Below are 15,611 nucleotides of genomic sequence, written 5' to 3'. Positions count from 1 at the left end.
AAACGTATATTAGTTTCTTAGATTTATTTACCTTGAATTTGCAATTTTATTTTATTAATTTCCAGTGTCTGAACAATCAAAAAAGTCGAATGAATTGTATAAGAAAGTCTCACAAAAAAAATTGATTAACAGTATGATACAAACGTACCAATGAGGAGGTATGAGATGTTGACCTTGGAGGGCTTAAGGAGAGATAGAGGTAGGCCAAAGAAGTTTTGGGGTGATGTGAATAGGAAAGATATGGCGATGTTCCAGATTACCGAGGACATGACCCTTGATAGGAAGGTATGGAGGTCGAGGATTAGGGTAGAATGTTAGGTGGCCGAGTGATTTTTCTTGTTCTTACTAGTAGCATTAGTACGTACTCTTGTGTTGTTTTTAGTCTTAGGTTTCTATTATTGCATGTTGTTGCTTTCATTTTGGTCATCTTTCTATCTTTTTGTTTTCAATATTTTTTTTTGAGATGGTAACATACTGTGTATTATTATAAAATCAGTACATAGGTTGTACTGAAACCATATTTACAAGTGAGTAGACAAAAGAAATAACTGGTCCTCAGGCCTAACAAGATTCTAGGACATCTAGGATTAAACCAGTAGCTTTTGTATAAAACTATTTCACAAAAAGTAAAACACAGTTAAGCTTGATCTTTTGCACTGAGTTTCTACTATCCTTAAAACATCTACAATTCCTTTTTTTCCAAATTGTCCACCAAATACATGCTGGGGCAGTTCTCCATCTATTTTTGTCTCTTCAGTTCCAGTTTCATTCCAACTGAAAAGAACTTCAGTAATCTTACTAGGCATTGTCCAAGTTATGCCTCACAAAAAAAATTGATTAACAGTATGATTTTGGGAAAGCATTTCCCAGAAGGGATGGTTGAAGTAGCATCGTACGAGGAGAAGCCAAGGGTTTGGGGAAGAGCCCCTGACCTCTCGAGAAGCTTTGTTTGCAAAACTTGGAGCTTCTCTGTTCAGTTTTCGGTTCCTTCACTCGGAAATCTCTCTCTCTCTCTCTCTCTCTCTCTCTCTCTCTCTCTCTCTCTCACACACACACACACACGAAAGTCTCTCTCTCTCATACACACTCACACTAACACACGTGCGGTGAGGTTCTGTTTATTCCTCAAAAACTACAGCTACCTTTTTTGTTAACTTTTTGATTTGCCTCAATGACGTGATTCAGTGTACAAAGTAACTTAAACTTAGCATATAACTGAGTTATTCAACCTTAGCATGTAACCAACAAAAATGTTGAGTGAATCATCTAAATATGTCAACGTCATTGTTCAATGTGAAAGAAACTCTTTTCTCTTAGCTAGGACAATTTTCATAGTGGTGGAGTATTTTCCCTTTGATTTGGGTAATGCCTCAACACAAAATTCGTGTTGACTTGAGCCCTTGCTCGTCGCAGAACAGATAAGGGCTAGATGCCAAGATAAGCTACATGGTCGCCTTTACAATTCGTTTTACAGATATCACAACTTGCTTCATATCTTTCAAAAGTCTTGCCCGAATAAAACATCTTTCTTACTCACAACTGTGAACCCACCCAATATACATGATATGAGAGGTCTGAATGAATTCTCGTTGGGTCATTGAGTTTGTGTCACTTCCTTATCAGAATAATAACTATGTAAGTTCAAAAAACTAGTTTCCTCGAGTGCAAAACAGGTTTTTGCTTCCTCATCCCAGTGGAACAAGGTATCAAGTAGCTTGTTTGAAGAAGCGAACAAATGAATAAATCAGTATATAACATCTTATTAGAAAAAACACAATTTAACTCATATCAATAAAATACCCATTCAAGTACATTACTACATTCCTCCTTCAAGCATTATCATTTTTAGATGGTTCGGACATGTAAAAAGAAGAGATACAAACGTACCAGTGAGGAGGTATGAGATGTTGACCTTGGAGGGCTTAAGGAGAGATAGGGGTAGGCCAAAGAAGTTCTGGGGTGATGTGAATAGGAAAGATATGGCGATGCTCCAGATTACCGAGGACATGACCCTTGATAGGAAGGTATGGAGGTCGAGGATTAGGGTAGAATGTTAGGTGGCCGAGTGGTTTTTCTTGTTCTTACTAGTAGCATTAGTACGTACTCTTGTGTTGTTTTTAGTCTTAGGTTTCTATTATTGCATGTTGTTGCTTTCATTTTGGTCATCTTTCTATCTTTTTGTTTTCAATGTTTTGTTTTTGAGATGGTAACATACTGTATATTATAATAAAATCAGTACATAGGTTGTACTGAAACAATATTTACAAGTGAGTAGACAAAAGAAATAACTGGTCCTCAGGCCTAACAAGATTCTAGGACATCTAGGATTAACCCAGTAGCTTCTGTATAGAACTATTTTACAAAAAGCAAAACACAGTTAAACTTGTTCTTTTGCACTGAGTTTCTACTATCCTCAAAACATCTGCAATTCCTTTTTTTGCAGATTGTCCACCAAATACATGTTGGGACAGTTCTCCATCTATTTTTGTCTCTTCAGTTCCAGTTTTATCCCAACTGAAAAAAAATTTAGTAATCTTACTAGGCATTGTCCAAGCTATGCCTCACAAAAAAATTGATTAACAGTATGATTTTAGGAAAGCCTTTCTCAGAAGGGATGGTTGAAGTAGCATCATATGAGGAGAAGCCAAGGGTTTGGGGAAGAGCACCTGACCTCTTGAGAAGCTCTGTTTGCAAAACTTGGAGCTTCTCCGTTCAGTTTTCGGTTCCTTCACTCGGAAATCTCTCTCTCTCTCTCTCTCTCTCACACACACACAGACACTCGAAAGTCTCTCTCTCTCTTTCTCTCTCTCTCTCTCTCTCTCTCTCTCTCTCATACACACACACACTAACACGCATGCGGTGAGGTTCTGTTTATTCCTCAAAAACTACAGCTACCTTTTTTGTTAACTTTTTGATTTGCCTCAATGACGTGATTCAGTGTAAAAAGTAACTTAACCTTAGCATATAACCGAGTTATTCAACCTTAGCATGTAACCAACGAAAATGTTGAGTGAATCATCTAAATATGTCAACGTCATTGTTCAATGTGGAAAGAAACTATTTTCTCTTAGCTGGGACAATTTTCATAGTGGTGGAGTATCTTCCCTTTGATTTGGGTAATGCCTTAACACAAAACTCGTGTTGACTTGAGCCCTCGCTCGTCGCAGAACAGTTAAGGGCTAAATGCCAAGATAAGCTACATGGTGGCCTTTACAATTCATTTTACTGATATCACAACTTGCTTCATATCTTTCAAAAGGCTTTCCCCAATAAAACATCTTTCTTACTCCTAGCTGTGAACCCACCCAATATATAAGAGATGAGAGGTCTGAATGAATTCTCGTTGGGTCATTGAGTTTGTGTCACTTCCTTATCAGAATAATAACTATAAAAGTTCAAAAAAACAATTTCCTCGAGTGCAAGATAGGTTTTTGCTTCCTCATCCTAGTGGAACAAGGTATCAGGTAGCTTGTTTGAAGAAGCGAACAAATGAATAAATTAGTGTATAACATCTTATAGAAAAAAACACAATTTAACTCATATCAATAAAATACCCATTCAAATACATTACTACATTCCTCCTTCAAGCATTTTCATTTTTAGATGGTTCGGACATGTAAAAAGGAGAGACACAAACGTACCAGTGAGAAGGTGTGAGAGGTTGACGTTGGAGGGCTTAAGGAGAGGTAGGGGTATGCCAAAGAAGTTCTGGGGTGATGTGATTAGGCAAGATATGGCGATGCTCCAGATTACCGAGGGCATGACCCTTGATAGGAAGGTGTGGTGGTCGAGGATTAGGGTAGAATATTAGGTGGCCGAGTGGTTTTTCTTGTTCTTACTAGTAGCATTAGTACGTACTCTTGTATTATTTTTAGTCTTAGGTTTCTATTATTGCATGTCATTACTTTTATTTTGGTCATCTTTCTATCTTGTTGTTTTCAATATTTTTTTTGAGATGGTGACATACTGTATATTATAATAAAATCAGTACATAGGTTGTACTGAAACCATATTTACAAGTGAGTAGACAAAAGAAATAACTGGTCTTCAGGCTAAACAAGATTCTAGGATTAAAACAGTATCTTCTGTATAGAACTATTTCACGAAAAGCAAAACATAGTTAAGCTTGATCTTCTGCACTGAGTTTCTACTATCCTCAAAACATCTGTAATTCCTTTCTTTCCAGATTGTCCACCAAATACATACTGGGGTAGTTCTCCATCTATTTCTGTCTCTTCAGTTCTAGCTTCATCCCAACTGAAAAGAACTTCAGTAATCTTACTAGGCATTGTCCAAACTATGCCTCACAAAACGAATTAATTAACAGTATGATTTTGGGAAAGCCTTTCCAAGAAGGGATGGTTGAAGTAGCATCGTACGAGGAGAAGCCAAGGGTTTGGGGAAGTGCCACTGACCTCTCGAGAAGCTCTGTTTGCAAAACTTGGAGCTTCTCTATTCAGTTTTTGCTTCCTTCACTCGGAAATCTCTCTCTCTCTCTCTCTCTCTCTCTCTCTCTCTCTATCTCTCTCTTACACACACAGAGACACGCGAAAGTCTTTCTCTCTCTCTCTCTCTCTTACACACACACACACTGACATGTGTGCGGTGAGGTTTTGTTTATTCCTCAAAAACTACAGGTACCTTTTTTGTTAACTTTTTGATTTGCCTCAATGACGTGATTCAGTGTACAAAGTAACTTAACCTTAGCATATAAAAAAGTTATTCAACCTTAGCATGTAACCAACGAAAATGTTGAGTGAATCATCTAAATATGTCAACGTCATTGTTCAATGTGGAAAGAAACTCTTTTCTCTTAGCTAGGATAATTTTCATAGTGGTGGAGTATCTTCCCTTTGATTTGGGTAATGCCTCAACACAAAATTCGTGCTGACTTGAGCCCTCGCTCGTCGCAGAACAAATATGGGCTAAATGCCAAGATAAGCTACATGGTCGCCTTTACAATTTGTTTTACAGATATCACAACTTGCTTCATATCATTCAAAAGGCTTGCCCAAATAAAACATTTTTCTTACTCCCAGCTGTGAACCCACCAAATATACAAGAGATGAGAGGTCTGAATGAATTCTCGTTGGGTCATTGAGTTTGTGTCACTTCCTTATCAGAATAATAACTATGCAAGTTCAAAAAACCAGTTTCCTCGAGTGCAAAACAGGTTTTTGCTTCCTCATCCCAGTGGAACAAGGTATCAAGTAGCTTGTTTGAAGAAGCGAACAAATGAATAAATCAGTATATAACATCTTATTAGAAAAAACACAATTTAACTCATATCAATAAAATACCCATTCAAGTACATTACTACATTCCTCCTTCAAGCATTTTCATTTTTAGATGGTTCGGACATGTAAAAAGGAGAGACACAAATGTACCAGTGAGGAGGTATGAGAGGTTGACCTTGGAGGGTTTAATGAGAGATAGGGGTAGGCCGAAGAAGTTCTGGGGTGATGTGATTAGGCAAGATATGGCGATGCTCCAGATTACCGAGGACATGACCCATGATAGGAAGGTGTGGAGGTTGAGGATTAGGGTAGAATGTTAGGTGGTCGAGTGATTTTTCTTGTTCTTACTAGTAGCATTAGTACATACTCTCGTATTATTTTTAGTCATAGGTTTCTATTATTGCTTGTTGTTGCTTTTATTTTGGTCATCTTGCTATCTTGTTGTTTTAATGCTTCTTTTCTATGGCTCCTCATTGTCTTGTTGTCTAATCAGTACATAGGTTATACTGAAGCCATATTTACAAGTGAGTAGACAAAAGAAATAACTGGTCCTTAGGCCTAACAAGATTCTAGGACATCTTGGATTGAAACAATATCTTCTTTATAGATCTGTTTACACAAAAATCAAAAAATAGTTAAGCTTGATCTTCTGCACTGAGTTTCTACTTTCCTCAAAACATCTGGAATTTCTTTCTTTCCAGATTGTCTACCAAATACATGTTGGGGCAGTTCTCTATCTATTTTTGTCTCTTCAGTTCCAGCTTCATCCCAGCTGAAAAAAATTTCAGTAATCTTACTAGGCATTGTCCAAGCTATGCCTCTGAGATTAATAAAGATCTTCCATAACTGGTCAGTTATCCTGCAATGTAAAAATAGATGGCTAATTGTCTCAACATCTTCTCTACATAAGTGACATCTTGAGCACAATGGGATCCCTCTCTTTATAAGATTGTCTTGTGTCAGAACAACCTCATTTGGTAGTAACTAGGAAAAATATGTTACCTTATAGGGAATCTTGATTTTTCAGATATGCTTCCAAAGCCAATTGTTACTCTGCAGGTTAGCTCGATTCAGGATTTTGTATGTTGCATTTACCTTATAAATGCGATTATTATCTCTCATCCACCTTATTGTATCCACCCCACTCTGTAAATCTATTATTCTTTCTATATGTTTGTAGAAGTCAGTCATTTTGGCCACCTCCCAATCATTCAAAATTCTTCTGAAAACAAGTGCCCATCCTTGGGGGGGCATATTTCATCTACTGTCTTTTATTGATATTGTTCCAGAACATACATATCAGGGAAGATGTCCTTTAAACATCCATCTCCCAACCAGTTATTTCCAGAAGGAGGTTTTATTGCCATCTTTCACTTTAATGGGTGAGTGGTTCTTTAAAATACGTTAAAGTGACCTGATGGATCTCCATAAGCTAACTCCATGTGCCATATTTACTTCCTCTGTTATCCATTTGTCTTCCTCACCATATTTGGCTTTGATCACATTACCCCATAAGGCTTGAGATTTTTGAAAATACCCCCATAACCATTTCATCTTGAGAGCCTTGCTATGATTCTTCAAATTCCTTATGCCTAGTCCACCATGAGCTTTGCCAACTATAAGAGACTTCCACTTGACTAAGTGAAACATCCTTGTTTCTCTGTTCCCTTGCCACTAAAAGGTTCTTCTTAGTCTGTCCAATCTCTGAATGGCTCATGCAGGAATAGAAAATAGTGACATCATATATGTTAGAAGTGCATCTAAAACTGAGTTGATTAGGGTGAGTTTTCCTCCCATTGAGAGGTACTGGATTTCCATCTGGACAACTTCTTCTCACACTTTTCAATGACATTGTTCCATATATCTTTGGATTTAGATTTGACGCCAAAAGGCATGCCAAGATAGATAGTAGGTAGAGTTTTTACTACACCTCCCAAGATTAGTGCCAATTGTTCCATATTAGGCACTTCATTTATTGGGTAAAGATGGCTCTTTTTTCAGTTAACATGAAGTCTTGAGATCCCTTCAAAAAGTACTAGAATAACTCTTAGAAACCTCAACTGCTCCTTTTCTGCATCACAGAATATTAATGTGTCATCAGCATATTGGAGGTATGTGATCTCCAGACTATTATTTCCATTTCTGGCTACCTCAAACCCTTTGATCCACCCATTGCTTTTGGCTGTTTTAACCATGTTATTCTGACCTTCCATGACTATTATTAAAAGAAAAGGAGATAAAGGATCACCTACCTTAAACCTCTATGGGCAGGGAAAAAACCCTCCGGAGATACATTTATGAGTATTGAAAATCTGATAGTGGAGATACAATATTTCACCCAGTTGATCCATTTCACCCCAAATTGCATAGCATATTTAGCAAGAAATTTCAGTTTACATGAGCATATGCTTTTTTGATGTCTAGTTTACAGAGAATTCCTGGCTTCTTCTGTTTGGTTCTTGAATCCACAGCTTCATTGGCAATCAAAATAGCATCCATTATTTTTCTTCCTTTGATAAAAGTCATCTGTTGTGAATCCACCAATTTCTCCATCACCCCTTTAATCCTCTCTATCAAAACTTTTGAGATTAGCTTATATACACTGCCTATCAAACTTATAGGCCTGAAATCTCTCGATTCATTTGCGCCTACCTTCTTGGGGATTAGGGCTATATGTGATGCATTAAAAAAAATTTCAAAGATTTCGTGGGAGTGAAAATTGTGGAAAAGCTCTATAATGTCCTGTTTTAATACATCCCAACACTTCATAAAAAAATCATTGTGTAACCATCAGGTCTATGAGCCTTGTCCATTGCACACATCTTCAGGCACCCCAACACCTCTTGTTCATCAAAGTTTCTTTGTAAGAACTCATTTTCTTCTTCAGATATTTTAGGACAGATTTCATAGTTTCACACAGGTCTCCACTATTCATTCTCTGTTTATAACTCTTTGTAAAAATCAATGATCTCAGTCTTGATTCTTTGTGGCTCTACAATTGTTTCTTCCTGGATCACTAACTGATCGATGTTATTGCTTTTTTTATGTGCATTAGCAGTTTTATAGAAGAAACTTGTATTCATGTCTCCCTTCTTAAGCCAAAGAGATCTGGATCTCTGCCTCCATACAATTTCTTCAATTTTCAAGTGTTTCTCATATTCCATGAGGAGAGAGGCCTTCTTCACTATTCCTCTTCTATTATAGCTCTAGTTTCCAGAGTAGAGTACAACACTACCAATTGATTAAGCAGGTTGGTCTTTTGCAGTCCCAAATTCACATGGCTGCTTCTACTTCATTCCTTCAGTTTGCCTTTTGAGTGCTTTCATTTTACAAGCTAAGATAAAATCTGGCCTCAATGAAAATTCAAAAAATGTACATCATTCTTTGATTCTATCTATGAAGCCTTCTATGTTCAGCCACCAGTTATCAAATTTAAAGTATGACTTGGTGTGCTCCCAAGAACCACATTGTAAAGACACAGGAACATGGTCTGAGATCAGTCTTTGGATGAGGGATTGTTTGATGTTCCTGAAAGTGTCATCCCATTCTTCAGAGATTAGGATTCTATCAATTCTGGAGGAGATTATTTGATTGTCCCCTTTGAACCAGGTGAAGAAACCTCCTTCTAGTGGGAGATCAATCAGATTCATATCATCTATAAAATCTGAAAATTCCACCATAGCTCTGGATCTCCTAAGGCAGTTCCTTTTCTCAGAAGAAAATCTGGTAACGTTAAAATCACCACAAATAGCCCATGGGCTCTCCACTAAACCCCTCATAGCTCCTATTTCCACCCAAACTCTCCTCCTCTTAATATTACAGTTTGGGGCATACACCCCGATTATGTGACATTCAAAGTTCTGCAAGAGTGCCTCAAATTTGCATGTGAGTGTTAGGCTCTAATTGAAACAACCTCACTTTCCAGATTCTATAATCCCATAACATCATAGTGCCCCCTCTAGTACCACTAGACTCCATACAAGCAAACCTTACCCATCGCCCTCCCCAAATCCGCCTAACAAGCTCTTGTATTTCTCCCTCAAATTTAGTCTCTTGAAAACAGATAATATCTGCATTTTAGAGGTGAACTAAACTCTTTACTATCCTTCTTTTAGCCAAATCATTAAGTCCTCTTACATTCCATGAAACTAGTTTGAATTTCATTGATCACTAGCTTTTTCCCCTCATTCTTTTCTCGTTGCTCTAGAATTTAACATCAAAGGAAACCAAACCTTTCAGTTCGTGTGCCCCTTTGAATCTGGTTTTCTTGATGTCCAGTTCTGGCTCCATCCTTCTAGCATATCTACAGCTATCTATCTGCATAAGTAATTCCAAAGCTTCTTCTTCATGTCCTTGGAAATCCACCCTAAATATTTTACTAAGTTTGAGAAAATTTTGATGAACCTATAAAGTCGCATCCATCTCTTTCTCCAGAAAAGACTCCTGATGCTGAAGCAGAATAGGTTCAGCATACTCTACTTCCCAATTTTCTCCACTGGAATTGAGGTGTAGTTGGTTCTCACACTCAATTTCAGAAATAAGATGAGGTTCCCCAAGTACGATTAGTAACAGAGCATCGTCTGCCTTCATCCCTTGTAACCCTTTCCCTTCTTCTTCTCTTGGCTCCTCGAGCATCAACATCTCTACATGTGGTGAACTCCCCAAGTTTGCAACTACATCGAAGGACCTATATTCGTTTTCCTGGTTGGCTTCTTGTTCTGAATGCAAAATAGCTTTTGTCTCTTCTAAAAAAGAGTCGAACCTTATGATATTTGTGGGCTCCGAATATAATTCATTAAAAATGACTCGGGCTGCACAGTCAGGTCCAAGTGCGTTTTTAATAGCTAGCCCATTGTTGGGCTCGGTGGATTGGCCCAAAAATAATGTTACTTCTCCCAAACCATCCTCCTGCATTGCACGTGCCTTTCCCTTAATTTTGGCATTAAACTCAGTACACCCCACGTGGTCCTTACCCATCCCATCTACAGCTAAAAGGCTATCCTGCACCCTTTCTACCTCGTAAGTTATCTTTGTTTGGCGGTCCTTCAGAGGCTTCGATCCTATGTCATCTCCGGCCCTAGTTCAAAGCGAATTTTTCTTTCAGTCCATATTGGTATGAAGAATTTGACCTCCTCTCTCTAAATGACTACCTCATTTGGTATATTCCGGCTATCTCCTGCTACTTGAATTCTTACCCACTTGAGATGGTTCTTGAGTTCTGTCTCTTCTTTCATTGTTTTCCACCCACCACAAAGATCTCCTATTTCTTTGAATATCTTCTGTGACAATAGATGTAGGGGAACTTCCATGGCTCTGATCCAGGTAGTTTTGACAGATATGGAGTTGGAAAGATGTTGGTGATGGGGTTCCATCATTCAAGATAAATCTTGAATTTCTTCCACATCCATTCTCCTTAGAGAATCTGCCCAGCCATGTTTATGTTGGGGAACTCAAACAGAAATAGATTCTTAGTCATCTCATACATATTCACTCCAAATGCTGTTTTTCACCTTATACTGGCCCATTATTTCCTTCCCAAAGTATCCAATAATACATCTTGTCAAAAGTTCGTTATCCTTCATCTCATTTGGCTCCAAGATCGTGATGTCTCCTTTATTAGTGTTGACAACTGCTTCACTAAGGTTGTTTGATTGGCATTTACTCTCTTGTACTGCTGTGACATAAGGGTAGTTTGCTTCAGAGAGTCTGGGTGGCCCTGTGAAATTTAGTTGGGAGGAGCATTTAATAAACATTTCTATCTTAAATGCATTGTCTCTACATCCTGGATTCAAAGCAAGTTTTGCGATTATAATGACCTCACGATTGTCTCTCTTCAGTGACAATGTACTCATATATCTCCCATGGTCATTGTACTTCCTAGTACAAAAATATTCAATTAGTATGTCCTTATTCTTCCATCTCCGTACCACATTCATCTGGTCATTAGAGGCTTCTTTGAGTACAACAGTCCCATTTCATAGTCTTTTTTCTTAGTGTGAAGCGTCTCATCATATTGCGACTTCTCTCCACCCAATTAAACCATGTATCTCTGTTGGAGGTCCATCTAGTGATATCAAAAGATTTGAAACCAGCATTAAAATAAATTTTGTTTTCCCCCATAAGAAATAACTTCCGTTTAAGAGAAGATTAAAAGAAAGGTTAGTATATCAGTAATCACATTGGGTGAAAATAGGGTGTAGGAAGGAATGAGGAATTTTCCTACTTAACGATGCCGGAAAAGGTTGTTCTGCAGTCCTAGGAAGTAGGAAAGAGAAGAGTCTCGGGGAAAGTGCCTGAGAGCATTTTTGATATCTTCCTTTTCTCTATTTTTTGTTTTCAATGCTTTTTTTCCATGGCTTCTCATTATTGTGTCCGGCTGTCTTCTTTCTATTACTGTTGTGCTTATGCTTCACTGAGTCGAGGGTCTATTGGAAACAGTCTCTCTATCTCCACGAGATAGGAGTAAGGTTTGCGAACACAATACCCTCCTCAGACCCCACTACGTGGAATTGCATTAGGTTTGTTGTTGTTGTTACTTCATTTTCTTTATAAGGCATCAAACAATCACCGAAAATCTCTACCATCCATTTGATTTTGTAAATAAGTTTTAATCAAGATGTGCTTTTTTAATATTTATACCAACATTTTAGTTTTGCTTATTATTCAACGTACATATTTAATAAAATAAAATAAAAATCGACGAAGCAATATCCCTTGCCACCGATTGAGGCAAGGTAAATCCACCCGTTCTCCTTGAGATGGATCTCGTGGTTAAATCCGTGCAACTTAGTCATATCCCAACACGGTAGTCAATCTTGGTCATTAAGGTATTTGAAATTTTGGTTCTCTTTCTTAACGATAATGTCACCATTTTTAACGGCAAAAGTCAGAGCCACTAAATCTTTTTGTTGTGTTACTAGACCTTGATGTTAAATGCCGGGACAGGAATGGCCCCGCAAGGATCTTGTCTTAGTTGAATGTCCTAAAAATTAGCGGTATTTAAAAAATACCCCTCGACTTGCACTCAGTTTTGCTCTATTTTTCTACCGGATTGATAGAGTTTATGTTATATTTATTTCAGCTATCTGTTAAGTTGTTCATCAAAGTCTATCAGATTGGCGATTTTGCTCTTCAGGGATTTCTCTACTAGATTGGTAGAGTTTATGCTATATTTGCTCTACCTATCTATTTGTCAATCGAAATTTACCCGAATAATATAATTTTTTGTTTGTTTTAACAAAGTGGTCTTCGAATTTGCAGCTTCAATTTCGATCAAACCACCCCAAATCTGCTCCAAATGATCTTAAGTTTGAAATAAAGCTTCCAAATAGCAAAAACAATCCACAATCACCAATTTAGTCAAATAACACTAAATCAAAAAGCTCACTTTTTCTTCTTCAATACTTTCTAAGGTCCACTAACGAAGTTTTGAACTTTTTACAGTAAATTACTAAATTGTTATTTGAACTAAAAATTTAAACATAAATTATTAACATTCAAATAATTTTAACAATAATGGATCATTAATCTTCTACTTTTCACCACCAAATAAGAATTCAAGCTTTAAATATTGAAGAACTATGGTATTCAAGTAAAATATGATAACATTTCGCTAAGACCATAAAAATGAGAATATTCTGCCAATAGCAGTCCCGTTGGGGACATACGTAGTTGCGTACATGCCATGCAATATTTCGTCAGATATTCAGGGTTTGATCGGTAAATGCTTGAGCCATGGAGAGGGTCCTCGACAATTGAAATGAGGAATATTTACCTCATTGTAATTGAATTGAGCCACGTGTAAGATGCTAAGTGGAGTTCTTTTCCTGACATAACTAATGTGGTCATGTATGCAACAACACAGAATCAGCTTCAGCTTCAAATTCTTTAACCTAAATCTTTTTGCTTTCTTCTCCCTCCTCCTCGATCTAATAGCAATGTGTTGTTTGGGTTTCTATTAGTGTCAGGGTTTGTACTCCACAGAAACAAGGTTTTGTCCCTGGAATTTTATTCCCTACATATTGTAGTACGTACCATATCTTATCCCCAAATTTATACTCCTAGTTAAATAATGCTACAATTGACGGTAAAAGTAATAACTAAGGAAATTTGTTCCCAAAGGTCATGCTGTACGGGAAGTGCAATGATTCCAACTAAGAATTTAGATTTCCTCGAACACTGAATTGAAATGTTGTTCTGTCAATATATACATATGCACCTGCGCGTGAGTGTTTAAGCTGCTGCTTTTCTTCTTTTTAACAATTACTCTGTCCGCTTCAAAAAGACCGAAAGAATTCAGAGCTGGAAAGTCTTAACATTCTCATTTCGGTCTCAATTTAGAAATCAATTTCTTAATCCTTTTTAAAATAAAATATACATAGTTAGAAACTTGATTCGAAATGATAGAAACTAAGGGTCCACCAAACTATATAGAGAATCAGGTTCTCTATCAGTTTCCACAGAACGCACGCACACAACAGTAAGTAAATGACACAGTAGAGTTTTACGTGGAAAACTTCCAGCTCACGGGATTAAAAACCACGACCTACCCTTGTAGGATTTCAACTTCACTACTGAGCAAACTTCAGATTACAAACTGTTGTAACCTAGGAATTAACTCCTTAATCCCTCACTAACTTGTAACAACTCTATTACAAGCCCCTTTATAATAACTTTATTACAAAGATTACAACTCGACTAACTCTAACCAAGACACAAACATATGGTTTATGATTTTACAAGGGTTTCTTATACAATACTTCTAACTAAGCTAAGTAGGAATTACAAGTAAATTATTTTGACAAAGGTGCTACACAACTAAGGACATATGATGACTCAATGCAGGAAACTGGTCCTTCGTTATATTACTCTTTGTTCTTGACTCCTTGAATGTCACTTGCAAGTTGGCAATACACTTGAGAAAGAGCTTGATCGATTCTGAGTGTGCAAGTGTATTGTTTTTGCTTTGCTTCATGTTAATATTACATAAGTGACATCACTTGAATGATGCAAGCATGTTTGGTACAAATGCATTCTTTATAAATTGACTAATCCATTATTTGCACTGTTGCGTGTGTGCAGAGAAACAGTTGTAATTACTTTACAGTTGTGAGGAGCTGGTTGGTACTGTCAGCAAGGAAACTGATATCGATATGTTCCCTCTATTATTTCTTGGACTCTGAAAGTTGGAGCATGTCCCAAACTTGAGACTTGTTGATCTTTGAGCACTCAGAGGATGTGAAACAGGTTCCCCATCTGGTTCTTAACACTAAGTTTGTCAGATCATCAAAACATAGCAAGACACATAACTTATCGATTTTCCCCTTTTTGATGATGACAAACTTGTAATTGAAATTCCCTTTGAGTTGTTCCCCCTCTTGTTCCCCTCAATTAATAAATTCCCCCTGAGCCTCTGCTTGTTTCCCTCAATTACTTTTCCCCCTTTTGGCATCAGAAAAAGATTAGGCACAAGCAAAAAAGCAAAAAAAAACTCTAGCCTGGTTTATTCATACCACATGTGTGCACACAATCATGACTAAAAACAGAGCAGAAGAGCAAGATATGCACAGCAAAAGGACGAGAAATTTATTAATTTGGGAAATAAACAGGAAGCAGTTCCATTGTTACACAATCACCACAAAATAAAAACAGCAAAAAAAAGGTATCAGTTAGCAAACATAACCAAACGCAGGAAATAGAAACAACTTGAACTTGACACTGGGAAGGGAATGACTCTAAGGAGCACTAAAAGAGGGAGGCAGAGAGGAAGAGGCAAGAGTTCTAAGGAGGATATCCATTCGAGCATTTGCAGACCCTTGCTCATTGAGCAACCTCTCCTTCAGGTCCTCGACCTGTTTCTTGAGATCAACATTTTCTTTGGTCAGGCGAGTAACCTCTGCGCTTTATGAGCTACTGGAACCAGTTGCCTCCTGGGCCTGACTGAGCTGACCCTTAAGGATAACATTCCTTGCCTTCAACTTCCTTATCTCTTCATTAGCGATATTCTGAGCTTCAATCAGTTGAGAGATAGTGGAATTGCTGCCAACCCCTCATTTCCTATCGATGCACTCACACTCTTCCAAGGTGGTTTTGGAGAAGCTCTGCTGGCGAGTGACCATGGTGGCCTTTCCCAGGAGAACTTTGAAGAACTCAAAGACTTTGGTAAGAAGAAACCCATAGGGCAGTCCATGATTACCATCCTTGAAATCTGCTACCTTTTTCATGTGCTCAATCATGATTCCTGGCAGATTTATAGTGGAGTATGCATCCAGAGACTCCATGAGGAACGGATCTGCTCGTGATGTAATAGAATGTCTTTCTACACGATGGAGCAACACTTTGTTCACCATTTCGAATAGTAGCTGGTATACTGGA

The 15,611-nt window shown here is 37.7% G+C and overlaps 2 protein-coding genes across 2 annotated transcripts; both read right to left on the bottom strand.

Annotated features, from left to right (window-relative positions):
* Window positions 1-7,234: 7,234 nt before the first annotated feature.
* On the bottom strand, window positions 7,235-7,790 carry LOC142173454 (uncharacterized). Its single transcript, XM_075239047.1, has 2 exons — window positions 7,667-7,790; window positions 7,235-7,452 (listed from the first exon to the last, which is right to left on the bottom strand). Exons 1-2 carry the CDS (start codon window positions 7,788-7,790, stop codon window positions 7,235-7,237), a joined length of 342 nt encoding a protein of 113 aa, XP_075095148.1.
* Window positions 7,791-8,179: 389 nt separating this feature from the next.
* Window positions 8,180-9,016, bottom strand: LOC142173453 (uncharacterized). Its single transcript, XM_075239046.1, has 2 exons — window positions 8,717-9,016; window positions 8,180-8,443 (listed from the first exon to the last, which is right to left on the bottom strand). The coding sequence occupies exons 1-2, from the start codon at window positions 9,014-9,016 to the stop codon at window positions 8,180-8,182; spliced, it is 564 nt and encodes a 187-aa protein (XP_075095147.1).
* Window positions 9,017-15,611: the final 6,595 nt, after the last annotated feature.

The sequence above is a fragment of the Nicotiana tabacum genome, chromosome 19 (assembly GCF_000715075.1).
Source record: "Nicotiana tabacum cultivar K326 chromosome 19, ASM71507v2, whole genome shotgun sequence".
Lineage (NCBI taxonomy): Eukaryota > Viridiplantae > Streptophyta > Magnoliopsida > Solanales > Solanaceae > Nicotiana > Nicotiana tabacum.
The sequence above is the reverse complement of the archived record's forward strand: the minus strand, read 5'-3'. Positions and strand labels throughout refer to the sequence as shown.